Source organism: Mytilinidion resinicola (genome assembly GCF_010093595.1).
Source record: "Mytilinidion resinicola strain CBS 304.34 unplaced genomic scaffold BDZ99scaffold_13, whole genome shotgun sequence".
In the NCBI taxonomy this organism is placed as follows: domain Eukaryota; kingdom Fungi; phylum Ascomycota; class Dothideomycetes; order Mytilinidiales; family Mytilinidiaceae; genus Mytilinidion; species Mytilinidion resinicola.
The window spans coordinates 505,225-519,123 of record NW_022985449.1 but is presented as its reverse complement, the minus strand read 5'-3'; the positions used below and the strand labels follow the sequence as shown (position 1 = coordinate 519,123).

Genomic DNA, 13,899 nt, shown 5'->3' with positions numbered 1-13,899 from the left:
AGAAAGCCCTCTGAGGGGTGGGGTAAAGTGGCCACTAAGAACACAAGTCATAGAGTCGGATAGGCGTATCTCTATCTTGAATTCATCGTTCGTGGCATCAATCTCCCCGTGAACTCCGTCCTTACATAAACATGAAACATGAACCGTTCAGTTCGTTAACTGACTATGGCCGCTTCCGTGAATAACATGGGCCTCATTCAAATAGGCATTTTCCAGCCATGTGCGTACGCTAGCACTGCCCGCAATGCAGGAATCATTCCCGCCACCTTTCTTCCTCTTTCCATATCGTTTCGGTAGACTAGACATAAGATTCGTAGGTAGTTAGGTCCGAAAGCTTCGTTGCGTTGCCGTCCTGCGGCTGCGGTGATGTCGTGTCCGCGGCGCGAGGCCCCCGGTGCGCAGCCATACCTGGAGTGATTGAGTAGATAGGGTAGTGATGTGAGGATGTGGTCCTGGATAATGTTAGCAGAGGTCTGCCTGGACGGGATTTTTGGGGAGGAATTAGGGGGAGGGTAGGGGGTTGCGTGAGTGTATATCGGCGGACGCCAAAGCAGCATCCACAATGCTTAAAACCGCAGAGTGAGCTCTACGAAGCACCATTCCCCCTATCTCTGCCATGCGGGTGCTGTGGTGAGATTATCTAAGTGCATGTGCAAGAATTCAATCACGTGAGCTTCATCCTCCATCCATCAGACTCACCAAATCACGACTCCTCCTTCGTTTTTCAGGATCAAATTGAACTCTTCAATCACCCTGCATAATCCCTCTTCTCAACCCACTCCGCCTTGGCACACTCCCAAACACCGTCCCATCCAAATACGCCATCGTCTGCCTCTCGTAGATCCGCTGCAGACACGCATCGCTCTCTTTCGCCCGCAGCGCGCGAAGGCTCAGCTGCTTGGGACTCGGTTTCCGCCGCAGGAGATGCGGGCCACTGAATGTCGACCGCACACTAGAAGAGAAGCTGGAGGAGGAGAAAGTGCTCGAGGTAGGACTCGATGGCCAGGAACTTTGGAACTGGTACTGGTACGGTGGTGGTGGTTGACTCCATGATGGGGATAGTGCGGTATAGGGCGGTGGGCCTTCGGATGATGGGGAGGTGAAGTAATCGAAGTTGAAGGACGGTGGGGAAGTGGATGGGCTGGAGCTGACACTAGATGAGGAGGTTGAGGTGGGAGAGGAATGGGTGGCGCGCCGGCCTGAGGCGTCGATGACAGCGACGGCGATGGAGAGGGGTGGGTGTGGACGTTTGGAGGAGCGAGTCCTAGGTGTGAAAAGCGGGCGGGGGACGAGGTTGGCGGAGAGGTCGGAGGGGGGGATTGGGGGGAGGGGGTGTGGTGATGTTGTAGACATGTAGGAGTATTCCATGATGATTGATGATTGATGTGAGACGACACTCAGCACCTGAAGAATGTTTCAAATGAACCAGATATCGTAATTGACGTTCAATCCGTGTGAAACAATAACGGCGATATGGGAGAAAGACAAGAAAGTTCACGAGTCCGTCGAATATCCTCACACCACGGCGTCGCGGGGGCGGGTCACATCTTCTATATACGTCCCAGCCACGCCACAAAACCCCCTTCCTCACCTCCTCTATTTCGTCCAAACATCGGTAGACCTGCGTACTGTCCCTCCCAACCTGGCGGTGATCAGTGGGCCTAGCAGCCAACGGCAACGCCGGCTGGGCTGAAAAGAAGGGGAAGAAAAAAAAGCGGGCTGGGAGAAGGCTGGTACTCTCTCGTCACCACCACCAAACCTTGATTCTTTTCGGGAACTGGTCTAGTCCCCTGCCCGAATCCAGCCACCCATCTGGGCATGCAGCACATCGGCGACCGATCCTGGCGGTAGCGGCGACAGTAAGCTTGCTGGGGCGATGTTGCGCGCTTCAGCTGCGCTTCAGGTGGGCTGTCAGAGAATGCAGCGGGAGATCGCCTTCGAAGAGGCGAGAAGTCAGCGTGACCGAGCATCATAACGGATAGATCGATATCGAATACTGAATAGGCCAATACCGTATACTCCGAAAATAGTATACCAACTCGTGTTGACCAGCGCATAAAGAGAGGGCTGGGAATCACACCACCACCCATCACGTCCCCAACCATCACCACTTCTCCCATAACCCCATCATCCCCAGAACCAAGGAAACAAGACCACACCGTTTCCTACGGCTTGCACCGCGCAAAGCTCCATCCCTTCAGCGCTGATGCAACGCGCCAAGTGCTGCCAGCGCTGACATGGTGGGATCGCCCGTTCTGCGCTTTTGACACAGCCCTGCGTCTAGCTCCTCGTATCAACGACCCCTCACCGCCAGTGAACATCAGAACCGTCCACACTACCTACAGCCAACAAAGAAGGAAGGAGCATGTGCTCGATGGCCTCGACGAGACATATTGCCTTTCTGCCTTGCAGGTTGCTGGCTGACCCCGCCGGATTTTGGGGACCCGTCCTAATCATCTGCACAAACCTTGAGGGTGATGGGGTTCACGCAGGGAGAGCATGACTTGCATAGGGAAGCGGAAGCCTCTCGGGAGGAATCGGCGTCGGGATTGGCTCATCGTCACTACATGTCTGCAGAGGGGTGTTGGGCAAAGTCCAATTAGATAGATGCGGATTGAAGTCCTATCTGCGTGAAGGTAATGATGCGGCCGTAACAAGCATGCCCAAGATATCGTGTCGCCAAGAGAATGTCTATCCTGTAGAGTTTCCATACTCAGCATCATCCCAGAAAGCACGAAGCAAGACAACGCTGCGTCCGCGAATCCCTTCCCATGCCAACACCATGAAGACGGCCCCATCCATCCCGTTCCCAATAAACTAGACCTAGCCAAGATAGTGATGATAGATGCTGCTGCGCCAGTGGTATCACAATTAGCATAACGAACTCCGAAGTAAATAATATCAGTCAACTTCCCAGCTACCATGTGACGACGGCTCTCTTCTCCTCAGCCCGGACGGCTCTAGATGACCCAGTGGGATGCCGAAGTCATCCTCGGCCCACTCGTCGCCGTCGTCGCTCGATTCCCACGAGCAGGGAATTCGCTCTGTCTCTTGATGCACGCGGTACGTGCCGAACCCAAACGCTCCGTTCGAGATATGCGCTGCAATTCGGAGCATTAGCGCCACCAGATGTGCTGGCGGCCCGAGGAGAAGTTGGCAGGTTTTCTGCACTAATGCAGCCGTGAACTGCTGCTGAGGGGCATGTGATGGAGGGTTGAAGAGGTTCTGCGGATGTGGCATGGGAGAGTAAGCTCGCCGCTGTGAGGCGCCCGTCAGCTTCTTCAGCCTGATGGCGTCAGGCGGTGTCGGCACATCTGGCAATGGTGGCTCGAAGCTGTCGTCGGAATCGCTCATGAGTGGAGGAGTCGATGGCGCAGACTTGGTTTCACCACCGTCTGTAGGCGTGGAGGGCAGACGCTCTTCCGAGCGGGTCCTGGAGTGAGCCGTCACAGTGAGATCTGATATCCGGCGACGATGACGACCTCTCCGCCAATGCGGCTTATGTTCTACTTGCTCCTCACGCTGAGCCCATGAGTTGCTCTCTATGATAGATGTAGCGTCCTCGAATGGGGGTGTTGGTGTGCGAGATTGAGTCTTTGCTAAAGAATAAAACGAGTCGACACTTGAAGTACGACTGATTGCTTCCTCAACATTCTCCGCGTGTTCAGCCTCTGACTCTGGGATTGCTAGATGCCCTACTACTTTCCTCGCTGCCAACGGTGACGACTGTCCTAAGCCGAATCGCGGGGGAGCTGTGATCGACCTGGAAATCATGAAGGTCTTCGCCCGCTGCCGCAGAGACGGAGGGGGTGTGAGCCCCAAATTCCTCATGGCCGATAAGGGAGGATCATTCTCTGTTCGTGGTAGCGGTGACTTGGAGCTCTCCTCCTTTTCCTCAATCGTCTGTACGCTCTCTCGATCATCGTCATCATACGAAGAAGATATAGCAGAGTCCGATGCGTCTACAAGAGGCTTCGGACCATCTTCCGGAACCCAGCTCTTGTCGAATAACCACTTCTTAGCCTTCTCCGAAGGCCTCCGTAGCCGTTTAGGAATTGGCGGCTCAGGCTGCTCAGGAATTCCGACTTCGAGACCTATCTTGAAAGGACTGGCGGTCTTCTCATATTGCAGAACCTTTGCTAGCACGGTCTTGAAGTCCTCTATCTTCGCCTTGTCTTCGTCGGTAGCACAAGGTAGTTCAATCCGGTAGTACGAATCCTGCCGTACTCTAAGAACAAATTTGCACTCGCCGTCCACGCACCAGCATTGGGATTTCGGAAATATGGTATGGAGTAGTCGTCCGGAGTTGAGGAAGGATACGTTGGATGCGGTCACGCGGTAGATTCGTACAGGGCCTGAATTGCACCTGTTAGCCAAGACCTAGCCAAGGAAGCTGAAGCTGAAGCATACCAGCTGCAAGAGTCCTCTCGGTCACTGATTCCCAAGGGATAGATCCTAATCCTGGAGTGTCCGCATCTAGCTGCACATTCACACTCGGTCGCCTTCCATTAGCGGTGGGCGGCCTAGAGGGATCCAGAGCAGTTGAAAAGGACACGATCTTCGCGAATGTATGCGTGAATAGCGTTTCTATGCCAGCATCGCTATCCGAGTTGGAGGTAGTAGGCTTCGGCCGATCCGTAACCTTGGCGGGGACGGTGAAGGAACGGCGGAGGACCCCCGGATTCACCGATGACGAAGTTCCCGACGTTGAAGGGGCAGTCGAGGACGACATGATGGAGAAATCATCCAGGCATGTCGCAGAGAGATAGCGGGTCGGGCGAAGCTCGAGGGAGAAACAGTGTGGTGTGAGAGTTGGAGAAGGCTGGGGAAGCGCACGGAGACTCGAGTAGGTGCGGGACGGTGAAGGCACAAGACGCCAAGCAAGGTTTCACTTGGATCGGCACGGGGGCCGCATGCTTCACAACGATTGTACTATGTACATGGTCACCTCTTCTAGCATTGCTATTAATACATTGAAGTACTCCTAACAGTTCTTTCGACGATGGTGTGACTGCGAATCGTCAACAGATAGTTGCTCGACAACAAAGACTTCGAAGCGCGTAAACACGACGACGCGCCAGCCGCTCGCTCCATTGGGCAATGCAGATCTCTAGTGGACGCTATTGACAGTTGGCACGACCACTGAGATCGGACCACCTCCAATTCTTATTTCCGGGTCGCTGTTGGGACGCTGTATTCATTGTGCCTTTTGGTGTCTGAACGACACTGGTTCCTGAGCAGATTCGCCACGTCGAACTTTGATAGCAAACTTAGGGCGTAAAGGTCAGATGAAATCGATAGCATTGATATAAGTGACAGTGTGCCACCACAGGCGCTCATCGCATGTCTACAGTCTCTGCAGTCTGAAGGGGAGAACATCAGAGCAAAATGCACCGCCGACACCTGTCCCACTCCCATAACCACATGTGCAATCCGAAACGCCTGTCCAGCCGGCATATCGCACCCAACCAACATTATGGCAGACATCAGAGTCCAAACATGTAGAAACACAGTCTAGAAAGTAAAGCAGAATCGCTACGTTCCATGAGCCGCAATATCATTTACTGATTAGGGTTTCCAACATTCTCGTCGCCTGGTGAGACGCCCCCTTTGTTGAACCAGCCACCGATCCAGCTGGTCCGGTTTGCCTTGAGCTTTTGGCGCTGCGCTTCCTCTTCTTCGGCGGTTTCTTGTACGAGCCGAAGCGGACGCATCTTGTTTCCTGTCATGACGCCTCCCGCTTGGCGATCGAAGGAGCTCGCAACGCTACGAGGTGGAGATGGCGTATCAATGTTGATGCCCGAGTCGGCATTGCTGATATTGTCAAGGGTGTTGTTGCTGGCCCGTGACTCGTCAATGCTACCACGACTCTGAGGGCCTGAAGGAATGCGAGCTGCTGCTGCGGCGTTCTGGTTTTGAGGGGCGGCTGCTGGGAACCCGAAGAACGAGTTTCGAGGAGACGCGATGCCGGGGCTGATTTGGCCGGATACTGGTGGTGGGGCACGGTGCATATTATTGACGACAGACGCTGCTGAGTTGCCCCAATCCGAGTTGCTGCGGCGGTGATAGCTCCCGCTGCTCATTCTATAGCTCTGAGACCGCTGGAGAGGGATGCTGGGCGCTGTCATTGGGTCCTCTGTAACAGTAGGGGCACTCGGCGGAGGCATGTGGCTGACGGGTCGTGGTCGTGCTCGCCCGGCTCCAATGGCAACAGATTTGGCTCGTTGAAGGAGTGTTGGAGCCTCCTCCTTGGGTGGAGGAGGTGGCGGAAGCTCCTTGTTCGTATTGATGGCTCCAGCTCCCGTATCAGGCTCAAGATCGGTGTTGTTAAGAATTGACTCGAAGCCTTGATGCTGGAGCAGTCGTTCGATGATCTTATTGATATAGAGCGTCAGAGCCTTGTTCTGGTCCTTTGCGCTGTTGACTTCTGATTCGAGGCGACGGATGACCTCGGCCTCTGCGCCATCTGCCGATTCTAACTCGTCCGCAAGACTAGTTGAAGGGCCGTTCCGTGATGGAGCGCGATCTTCGATGGTAGCTGGACGCATGAAGTCCCTGGTGAAATCGCCGTTCAGAGTCTTCTCGCTTAGTAAAAGCTGAAAGCTTTCATTGTCTTCCATGAGGCGAGCATTGGTCATGCGAGTCTCCAGGAGAGTCCTCTCAAGCTCTTGCATACGCCCTCCACCCTGATTCTCCATCTCTACTAGCTTAATCTGAACCTCCGCAAGTTCCAGCCTGAGTCCTTCTATGACCTTGTCCTTCTGGTGTATGAGCTTGGAGTTGTTCTTGGAGTTGCTTCGCTGGAGTGACGCTGGAGGGGCAAATTGGCCGCTGCTCTCTAGATGGTGAGAAGAGCTGTTTCGAGAATTGCTTCGGAAGCTCGCTGCTAAAAAGTCAGTGATAGGCTTCACCTAGAACCTCAAATCAAACATGAATCCTTACATGTTCTCGAAAGGCGGCCTTCTTCTCCGTCGCCAGAACGTAAATCTTTCATGGCAACCGCTTCCTTTAGCCGTTGGATAGTCTCGTGCAACGCTTCCTCCCTCGATTGTGCGTCTTCCTTTTCCTTCATGGAAGCCACCCGCTCAGCCTCGTATATGGCTTCTAGCTCCCGCTGCTGCCTTATAGACTCCCGCTTCCCATTCTCCAACCCCTCCACTTTCTCTTCTTCCTCATGCACTTGCTCCTCGAGCCGAGCCTGGTCCTTCACCGCATCGTCCAGCCGCGCATGTAAGACCTCAATCTGCTTCTGGTACTCTTCAGACGCCGTCTCCGCCTTCTGGAGGCGCTCCTTCAACTCATGGATGAGCGCCGCGGTCTCCTCGCGAGCCTCCTCGTCAGCACCGTCCTGCGATACTGTGGAAGCGGTCTGGCTCAGACCCGACGGAGCGCCGGGCTTCTTGACGGATGCGCGAGCAGACAAGGGCGTGCCATTGCCACTCCGGATCGATCTCGTGCGAGCGACACCGTTGCTCGACGCTGCAGGTGTAGAAGCGCGGGACGGACTCCGATTTGGGGCCCCTGGGGTCGTCGGGGTGTTGGCACGACCCGGCGCTGGTGGTTTCTTTGCTGCAGTTGTCGCAGACATAATGGTATCGTCGACTGGTCGTGGTGCAATGGTGAATTCCGAACACTACAGTTTGGAGGCGTTTTGCGACGTTGCCAGCAGCTAAGAATAGAAAATCGAGTTGAACCAACCCCTGGAGTTGGCTATGGCTCTTGGCGGACGATCAGCGGCGGCGGAGGCGTCTGGTGAATATTATGTTTGTTGATGGCAACGGCGAGGGCAGGTTGCGAGCCTCAGACGTGTCTTGTTGAAACGACATGGACTCGGGCGCGTTTGGACTTAATAATTAATTCACGGACTTGTCCTGCATCGGCCGCCGAGATGTCCATGCGGATCGAGGTCACGGGCGTCACCTTCCTGTCTTCGTTCAACTCCGTGAACGAGGCAAGAATGTGGCGTCAAACACATCTAGAGACGTTGGCCTACCCTGCTTGAATATGTGATCCATACATACCTAACTCTTCAAGAACCGTGGTTGTCTTCATAGCAACCGAAGTATGCTTTCATGGCTCCCGTTTTGAACCAATCAGAGGTCCTACTACATCTCCACTTTCAGGGTCCTCGACACCCACGACGTCTGTTTGATGACCACAGAAGAGACGAAAAGTCCCTTCTACCCTCTGCGATCTCTCTTGTGTATTTGGGATCCCTTGCTTGCTTTCTAAGTATTCTCTATACTATAAGGTTTTCTTAATGTCTTTACCCCTGTTTCAACAGTGCGTGTTTCCGGTGAGCGTTCAGTACGTACCTTTATACATGCACTTCGCCCTCTGTCTTCACAGGAACATCTTTACGACTTATAGTTATGGCACCATATCCTAAACTCCTCACGTACACTACGCGCCGATTGGCGTTCACGCGCTTCAAAAAGCCTGTTTCCTGTCTCCACAACTCTCCCTTTCGTTCCTTCAGCGCCACCGGAATCAACAAGGGCGGTGCAGTCGCCTGGGCTCTCCGCCTCTCCAACGGGCAAGAATACTGCATGACCCGCTGGACCAACGTCTTCCCCCTTATCACAACCAACGACGCCTTCCTCGCCGAGGAACCAGAAGCCGTGCAAGAGTCCCTAAAAGATTGGCTAAACATGAAAGAAGACTGGGAGCACAACCAGGAAACAGGAGATTACGAGTTTGCAATGACAGGTTTCTACGAGCCCTTCGATAACAAGCTTTGTCCAAACGAGTACGGCTTCATCTTCACGGATTTCATGACTAAGCACATCATCGCCTGCACGAGCTATTGCAGCTTCTCCGAGGAGGCATTGAAGAAGTTCGATGTTTCAGAAGCGGTAGCCGAGATTGAAGGGCTAAATGCTGAGATCGCGAAGCTTGATACCGACAATGATAGAGATCGACGGTGGCTCCACATGCGGTGGAATGGCGCAAATTCGAGACTCGAGGAATATCAGCGGATCAAGAGCTTCTTTGACACCGGTCGCCTGCATACGTTCCGTGACCGCGAATTCAAAAACGTAGTGGTGAACCCCTTGGATTTTGCGAGTTATGACGAGTTTGTGGGTGAGGTTACAAGGCGAGTAGATGAGGCGGTGGAGCAAGCTGAAGACAAGTATTCGAGGCTAGTGTATGTGGATGTAGAGCCACCACCAGGTTGGCAGGTTGAGGAGTTCTATCATAGTAATATAGAAGAGAGGAAAAATGCCGTTGCAAGGATCAAGGAGCTGGGTCTTGTGTTGTCCGAGGATGAAGAGAGGTATTTCGGACCTTTCTTGAAGGGCACCGATGGTTTTGATGACGAAGACGATGGACACGACAAGGATGGTGAATACGATGCCAAGTAGCTTTAGATCCCGTTTCCATATTTACAATGCCTCGTCATAAAAATCCGTACACTTGTTTACCGCTGCGTGAGAAGCTTCATAGTATTTTGAGCATTCCGATTAAGGGTGAAGTTCGGCATTTTGGACAACTAGTAAACTCATGAGGCTACACAAGACCGCGTTAACAGGGTTTACGAGGATTAGAAGTGTATCCGCTGCCTCCGGTTTCTATTAGTGCGTTGGAGCCCCACAGACAGTACGAGTATCTACTGTAACTTGGCAAAATTTGGTCTCTCAGGAGCAGAGCCGGAAGAAAGGGATTTCCTTGATTATATGCATATTTAGCACCACTCTAACCACGTATTGAGCCTTCATATCTCATAAGAATCATTCATGTATCAATTGTTCCAATAGTCGTACATAGTACGAGCATCACATATCCGAAGTTAAGATAGTCGCAACCATTTTACTTCCTTTGTCCTCCTTCCAAATTCCCTTAGATCGATCCCGTTCAAATTCCAACCGCGCTCTCTGCAGCATACCCCTCAATCCACCCTTCTACCTACTTAATCCCTCAAATACGAAGACGGCTCGCTTGAACCATCGTCGGAGCCCTCGCCACGCGCTTCGCCTTCGCAGCCCCAAAGCCCAGCGCAGCATTGAACGCATCCGCCGCCGCCTGCCCCGTCGTCGCCGCCGAAGCAGTCTGAGTCTGCGTGCAAGCATCAAGAGCGTCCTGTCCAGCCTTACATTTTGTATCCAGTTGCTGGCAAATAAAGTCCGATATGACCCCAATATTCAACGCCGACCCATGCGTGAAAGTCGCGGTATCAGCCGGCTCGAACGAGTCTTCCTTACGGCCGTCAAATCCGGGGCCAAACACGATAGTCGGGTTAGAGCATGAGCCAAAATCGAGTTTGGAGGCTCCCGTCGTAGCTGCAGGTGCAGCGGGAGCTGCTGATGCTGATGCTGCGGCAGCGGGGGCAGTCTCATTGGCAGATGGGGTGGTAGGACACGCCGCGGTGCTGTTGGCCGCAGCGGCCGGCGCGGCGCCACCAGCAGCGATACCCGCAACGGCCGCAGTTATCTCATCGGCCGTTGCGTCTTCGACGATAAGGTTTTGGCTAAAAATGCAACCGGCGGTGTCGTCGGCGGTATCGCAGGTGTTGCCTGCGGCAGTGGGGTCACCGATCTTTCCTGGAGCAAACGTGCCGGCCTTGAGAGCGTCCTGGGGGTTGCCGCCGATAGAGGCGATCTGCTTAGCGATTTCGAGGGTGATAGCCTTGTTGGTTGCGGCGGCGCCAGTGGAGGCCGGATCTTGATGCTGGGAGATGGCGGCGATTTCGGGATTAACTGCTTTGACGGAGGTGCAGAGGACGCTGGCGAGGCCGACACTGCCAGTATTGCGTTCGAGGCCGCGGTAGATAAGGGCATCGGTCATGCCTTGGACGTCGCCGGCGGCTTTAGCGTTAGTGAAGGCCTGGTCGGCGGTTGCTTGTTGGAGGCAGTCTGGTTGAAAAAAGTGTTAATACGAAGAGCGTGGGTGGGTAGGAAGTCATAGCACACCAGTATCAGTGATATCGCCCTGTCCAGCAGCCCCAGCAGCATTACCCAGAAGACCGAAGATGGCATCTACGATGTTGTCCGGATTGTTCAACTTGAGGTTTGTATTGACACTCGCGACCTGTGCGTTGTGAGAGTGCTCCTGAGGCACCTCTCGCTTCATAACGATTCCCTCGAGTCCCACCGGCCTGGCAACGACCGCACCAAGTAGCAGCGGAAGACTGTAGAGGATCTGATACTTCATTTTCGTAGGCCTCGTGATGATAATCCAAAGACAGGTTTTGTTACGTTGAAGGAATGTAAGTTAGGAAATAAAGTGATTTATATACTGAAAGTAAGGACCGGCCGTAATCGTTTCTCCGGGAACGATGAATAGAAGAGATTGTAGGGACCGAAAAGAAGGAAGAGCCCGAAGACTTAACGAAGGACTTTTAGACGCAAAGATGCAGATGGATACAAAAATGAAGAGGAGGCATAGTGATGCCTTTCTTTTATAAAGTTATGCTCCGACTGTTGTCCATGACGCAGTTTCCAGGCTGATGTCGGACCCGCCTGATTGATGCGTGTTTGACGGAGGTTGGGAGGTTGGCTGCATGAGGGCGGCTCCTGAATGAGTGACTCTCACCATTGTTCGATCGCCGTCGGCGGCTCGATTAGAGGCGTTTTGCAGCCGGTGGATGTACAAGAAGAGGGCTAGAGCGAGGAGTGTAGTTGCCTCAGAGGCGATTGGCGGAGGCGAGGACAGGGGGGCCGGCCTTTCGAAACCCAGCCGAAGCGTTGAAAACCTACACTGCTTCAAATACGACGAGTCTGGATGCACGCGAAGACGACGATATCTCCGAGGGGTTCTTCTGGTTAGCTCAGCGATAAATGGCGTCGCAGTGGCTACGAGGTTGAAACTGGCGCAATGCCCGGCTCCCGACTGTGAAGAGTCTCGTAGCGAATGGGACGAAACATCATGCTACCGAGGCGTCAACAAAACTGGTGCTCAGTCTCGAAACAGTTCGGCTACTCAGTCAGTATTTATCACCCTAGAGAGGTTCAAGTCGAGCCAGGACGACTGCTCAGCAAGCCAGAGCAACTCCTTCACGGCAAGTCATTCTCTCGATCCGAGAGTCTTCGAACATAACGACATACGGCATAGAGCATAGCCCTAAGCCTGTCATTATCCCTTTACCCGTTGGTTTGCGTCCTACGTTATCGATAAGGATTTAACCAATCAGAAGCCAGCTCTTAGCCCTCCGTGATGAGAACTGCCGTGCGCATGAGGCTATTCGAATTCGTGATTTCTATGTATATAGCTATCTACACGCCTAGTCCTTGGAGTTGAGGATTGCGAGATGCTCGGCCCAGCACTCCTTCCGAGTGCAGAGAGGAATCCTGCACACAGAACACCCATATAAAGTCCTAGGCGTCCTATACGGCCGCTTCCAGCCGTTACTATCACTCCGTGCCTTCCTTGTAGTGTTTTCTGAGAGGTCTGCAAGCGGCTTACGAGCTGCCCGGTGTGGTGTTGAGGTTGTGCGCCGAGCACGTGCGCATGCCGAGCAGAAGGCCTGTTTCCTCCATAGTTTGACGTGCTGATGCTCCTTGACCGGCAGCCACGTCACCTCCATCATTGTCTTTCTTTTTTGTGAGGTCTTTGGCTGGCGTGGGCGAATAGAGGCATGGAGGAGGGCGTCTCGGAGGTCTCGACAGAATTGTAGGTGAGAATCTTGTCGGAGGGCTCGCTCGCCGGGCGGCTGCTTGTACGAAGAGAGCATATAGCTGTTGCCCACTACTGTATCCAATAGAAAAGAGAATAATGGCTTCCACGTCTTTCTATGGACACGATTTGTATTGTAATAGCTGCGTAGCTGGTCCGCAATGTCGACGCCGCACATCCATAGATTATACTCCTCGATAAACTCCGGAATATCTAGCATAGCCCTGGGCTTGTTGCCAAACACCTGGACGGTCTGTTTATAGCCCTTAGCAGTTGTAACCGGCCGTTGTCGAAGCTTCGCAACGTAGTTTTGACCTGGCGATGTATAACGTCAGCGGCTCTGCGGCATAGTGTTGAGGACGCGACACCCACCATTATAGACTGTAGATAGGAATAACACCATGGTGGCGTCCTTCCAGGCGAACTCTATCACCTCATAACTCTCTGATAACTCTGCATATAGCGTACCCCACGGAATTTGGCTATTATGGCTTAACTTAAGGTCTACAAGATGTGCTAAGACGCTCTCCGCAGCCACCTTCTTCTTAGCCTTTGTCTGTGATTGTGTACTGCTTATGGGCCCTCAACTACCTCAATATTGTGTTCCTCCTCGCCCATTTCCTCCCGTCTTGTCTTGGTTGTTCGAGCTGTTCCGGCAGCCCCAATTCCAAGCTCACGGAGCCGTTCGAATAGCTTCACGCTGGTAAAGAGATTATCCAGCCAAACAACGTGCTTTCCAGGCGGGTATAGGACAGCGTTGGTCACAGGATTGCGCTGTGTTAGCAGGTCCAGGACGACAGCTTGTGTCTTTGTGAAGCCCTCATCAAGGAAGCTCGTGTCAAGGTCTACGGGCCCCTTCTGGTTGCCCTTCGCATGCCATAGCCAATTAAGAACGTAGCCCTGGTTAGCTAGGACCCATATCTTAAAGCCCTCTGGCGTCGGCTTTGTTGGTATGTTGACAATCTCGCTGGCCCTGCCCATAAAGCGTTGAATCGTCTCATCGATAGCTAGGTGAGGCCCGGGGCTCCAGTATGTGCGGCAGAGTGCTCGCAGGTGCTCTAAGAGCTCATCTACGCGGTCAAAAGTCGACTGGAAGCCATCCTTAGGCACGGGCGAGCATCAAATATAGCGCTCAAGCTGCTCAAACCGGTCCTTTGATATATAGCTCGCCACCTTATGGCGAGCTCCACGGTCTACTGGACCCCAATAGTCCTTAACAGAGGGCTCCACGGTCACTCCCATATGTATCACGACTCCAAAATAGGCGTAGAGCTCGTGCCTCCTTGT

At 53.4% G+C, this 13,899-nt stretch overlaps 7 protein-coding genes across 7 annotated transcripts; 2 read left to right on the top strand and 5 right to left on the bottom strand.

The window, feature by feature from the left end:
* Positions 1 to 744: 744 nt before the first annotated feature.
* BDZ99DRAFT_522354 (uncharacterized protein) lies at positions 745 to 1,368 on the bottom strand (the record flags this gene model as incomplete). Its single annotated transcript, XM_033725696.1, has 1 exon — positions 745 to 1,368. The coding sequence occupies one exon, from the start codon at positions 1,366 to 1,368 to the stop codon at positions 745 to 747; it is 624 nt and encodes a 207-aa protein (XP_033574700.1).
* Positions 1,369 to 2,901: 1,533 nt separating this feature from the next.
* On the bottom strand, positions 2,902 to 4,732 carry BDZ99DRAFT_392342 (uncharacterized protein; the record flags this gene model as incomplete). Its single annotated transcript, XM_033715781.1, has 2 exons — positions 2,902 to 4,355; positions 4,411 to 4,732. 2 exons carry the CDS (start codon positions 4,730 to 4,732, stop codon positions 2,902 to 2,904), a joined length of 1,776 nt encoding a protein of 591 aa, XP_033574699.1.
* Positions 4,733 to 5,146: 414 nt separating this feature from the next.
* BDZ99DRAFT_64638 (uncharacterized protein) lies at positions 5,147 to 7,679 on the bottom strand. The gene is made up of 2 exons (XM_033728791.1): positions 6,943 to 7,679; positions 5,147 to 6,883 (listed from the first exon to the last, which is right to left on the bottom strand). The coding sequence occupies exons 1-2, from the start codon at positions 7,586 to 7,588 to the stop codon at positions 5,562 to 5,564; spliced, it is 1,968 nt and encodes a 655-aa protein (XP_033574698.1). The 5' UTR covers positions 7,589 to 7,679; the 3' UTR covers positions 5,147 to 5,561.
* Positions 7,680 to 8,332: 653 nt separating this feature from the next.
* BDZ99DRAFT_464645 (uncharacterized protein) lies at positions 8,333 to 9,412 on the top strand. The gene has a single exon (XM_033720372.1). The coding sequence runs from the start codon at positions 8,373 to 8,375 to the stop codon at positions 9,363 to 9,365; it is 993 nt and encodes a 330-aa protein (XP_033574697.1). The 5' UTR covers positions 8,333 to 8,372; the 3' UTR covers positions 9,366 to 9,412.
* Positions 9,413 to 9,918: 506 nt separating this feature from the next.
* On the bottom strand, positions 9,919 to 11,070 carry BDZ99DRAFT_391293 (uncharacterized protein; the record flags this gene model as incomplete). The annotated part of the gene is made up of 2 exons (XM_033715721.1): positions 9,919 to 10,853; positions 10,911 to 11,070. 2 exons carry the CDS (start codon positions 11,068 to 11,070, stop codon positions 9,919 to 9,921), a joined length of 1,095 nt encoding a protein of 364 aa, XP_033574696.1.
* Positions 11,071 to 11,584: 514 nt separating this feature from the next.
* BDZ99DRAFT_478279 (uncharacterized protein) lies at positions 11,585 to 12,058 on the top strand (the record flags this gene model as incomplete). The annotated part of the gene is made up of 1 exon (XM_033722166.1): positions 11,585 to 12,058. The coding sequence occupies one exon, from the start codon at positions 11,585 to 11,587 to the stop codon at positions 12,056 to 12,058; it is 474 nt and encodes a 157-aa protein (XP_033574695.1).
* A 129-nt stretch (positions 12,059 to 12,187) lies between these two features.
* BDZ99DRAFT_64620 (uncharacterized protein) lies at positions 12,188 to 13,373 on the bottom strand. The gene is made up of 2 exons (XM_033728790.1): positions 12,985 to 13,373; positions 12,188 to 12,927 (listed from the first exon to the last, which is right to left on the bottom strand). Exons 1-2 carry the CDS (start codon positions 13,013 to 13,015, stop codon positions 12,221 to 12,223), a joined length of 738 nt encoding a protein of 245 aa, XP_033574694.1. The 5' UTR covers positions 13,016 to 13,373; the 3' UTR covers positions 12,188 to 12,220.
* Positions 13,374 to 13,899: the final 526 nt, after the last annotated feature.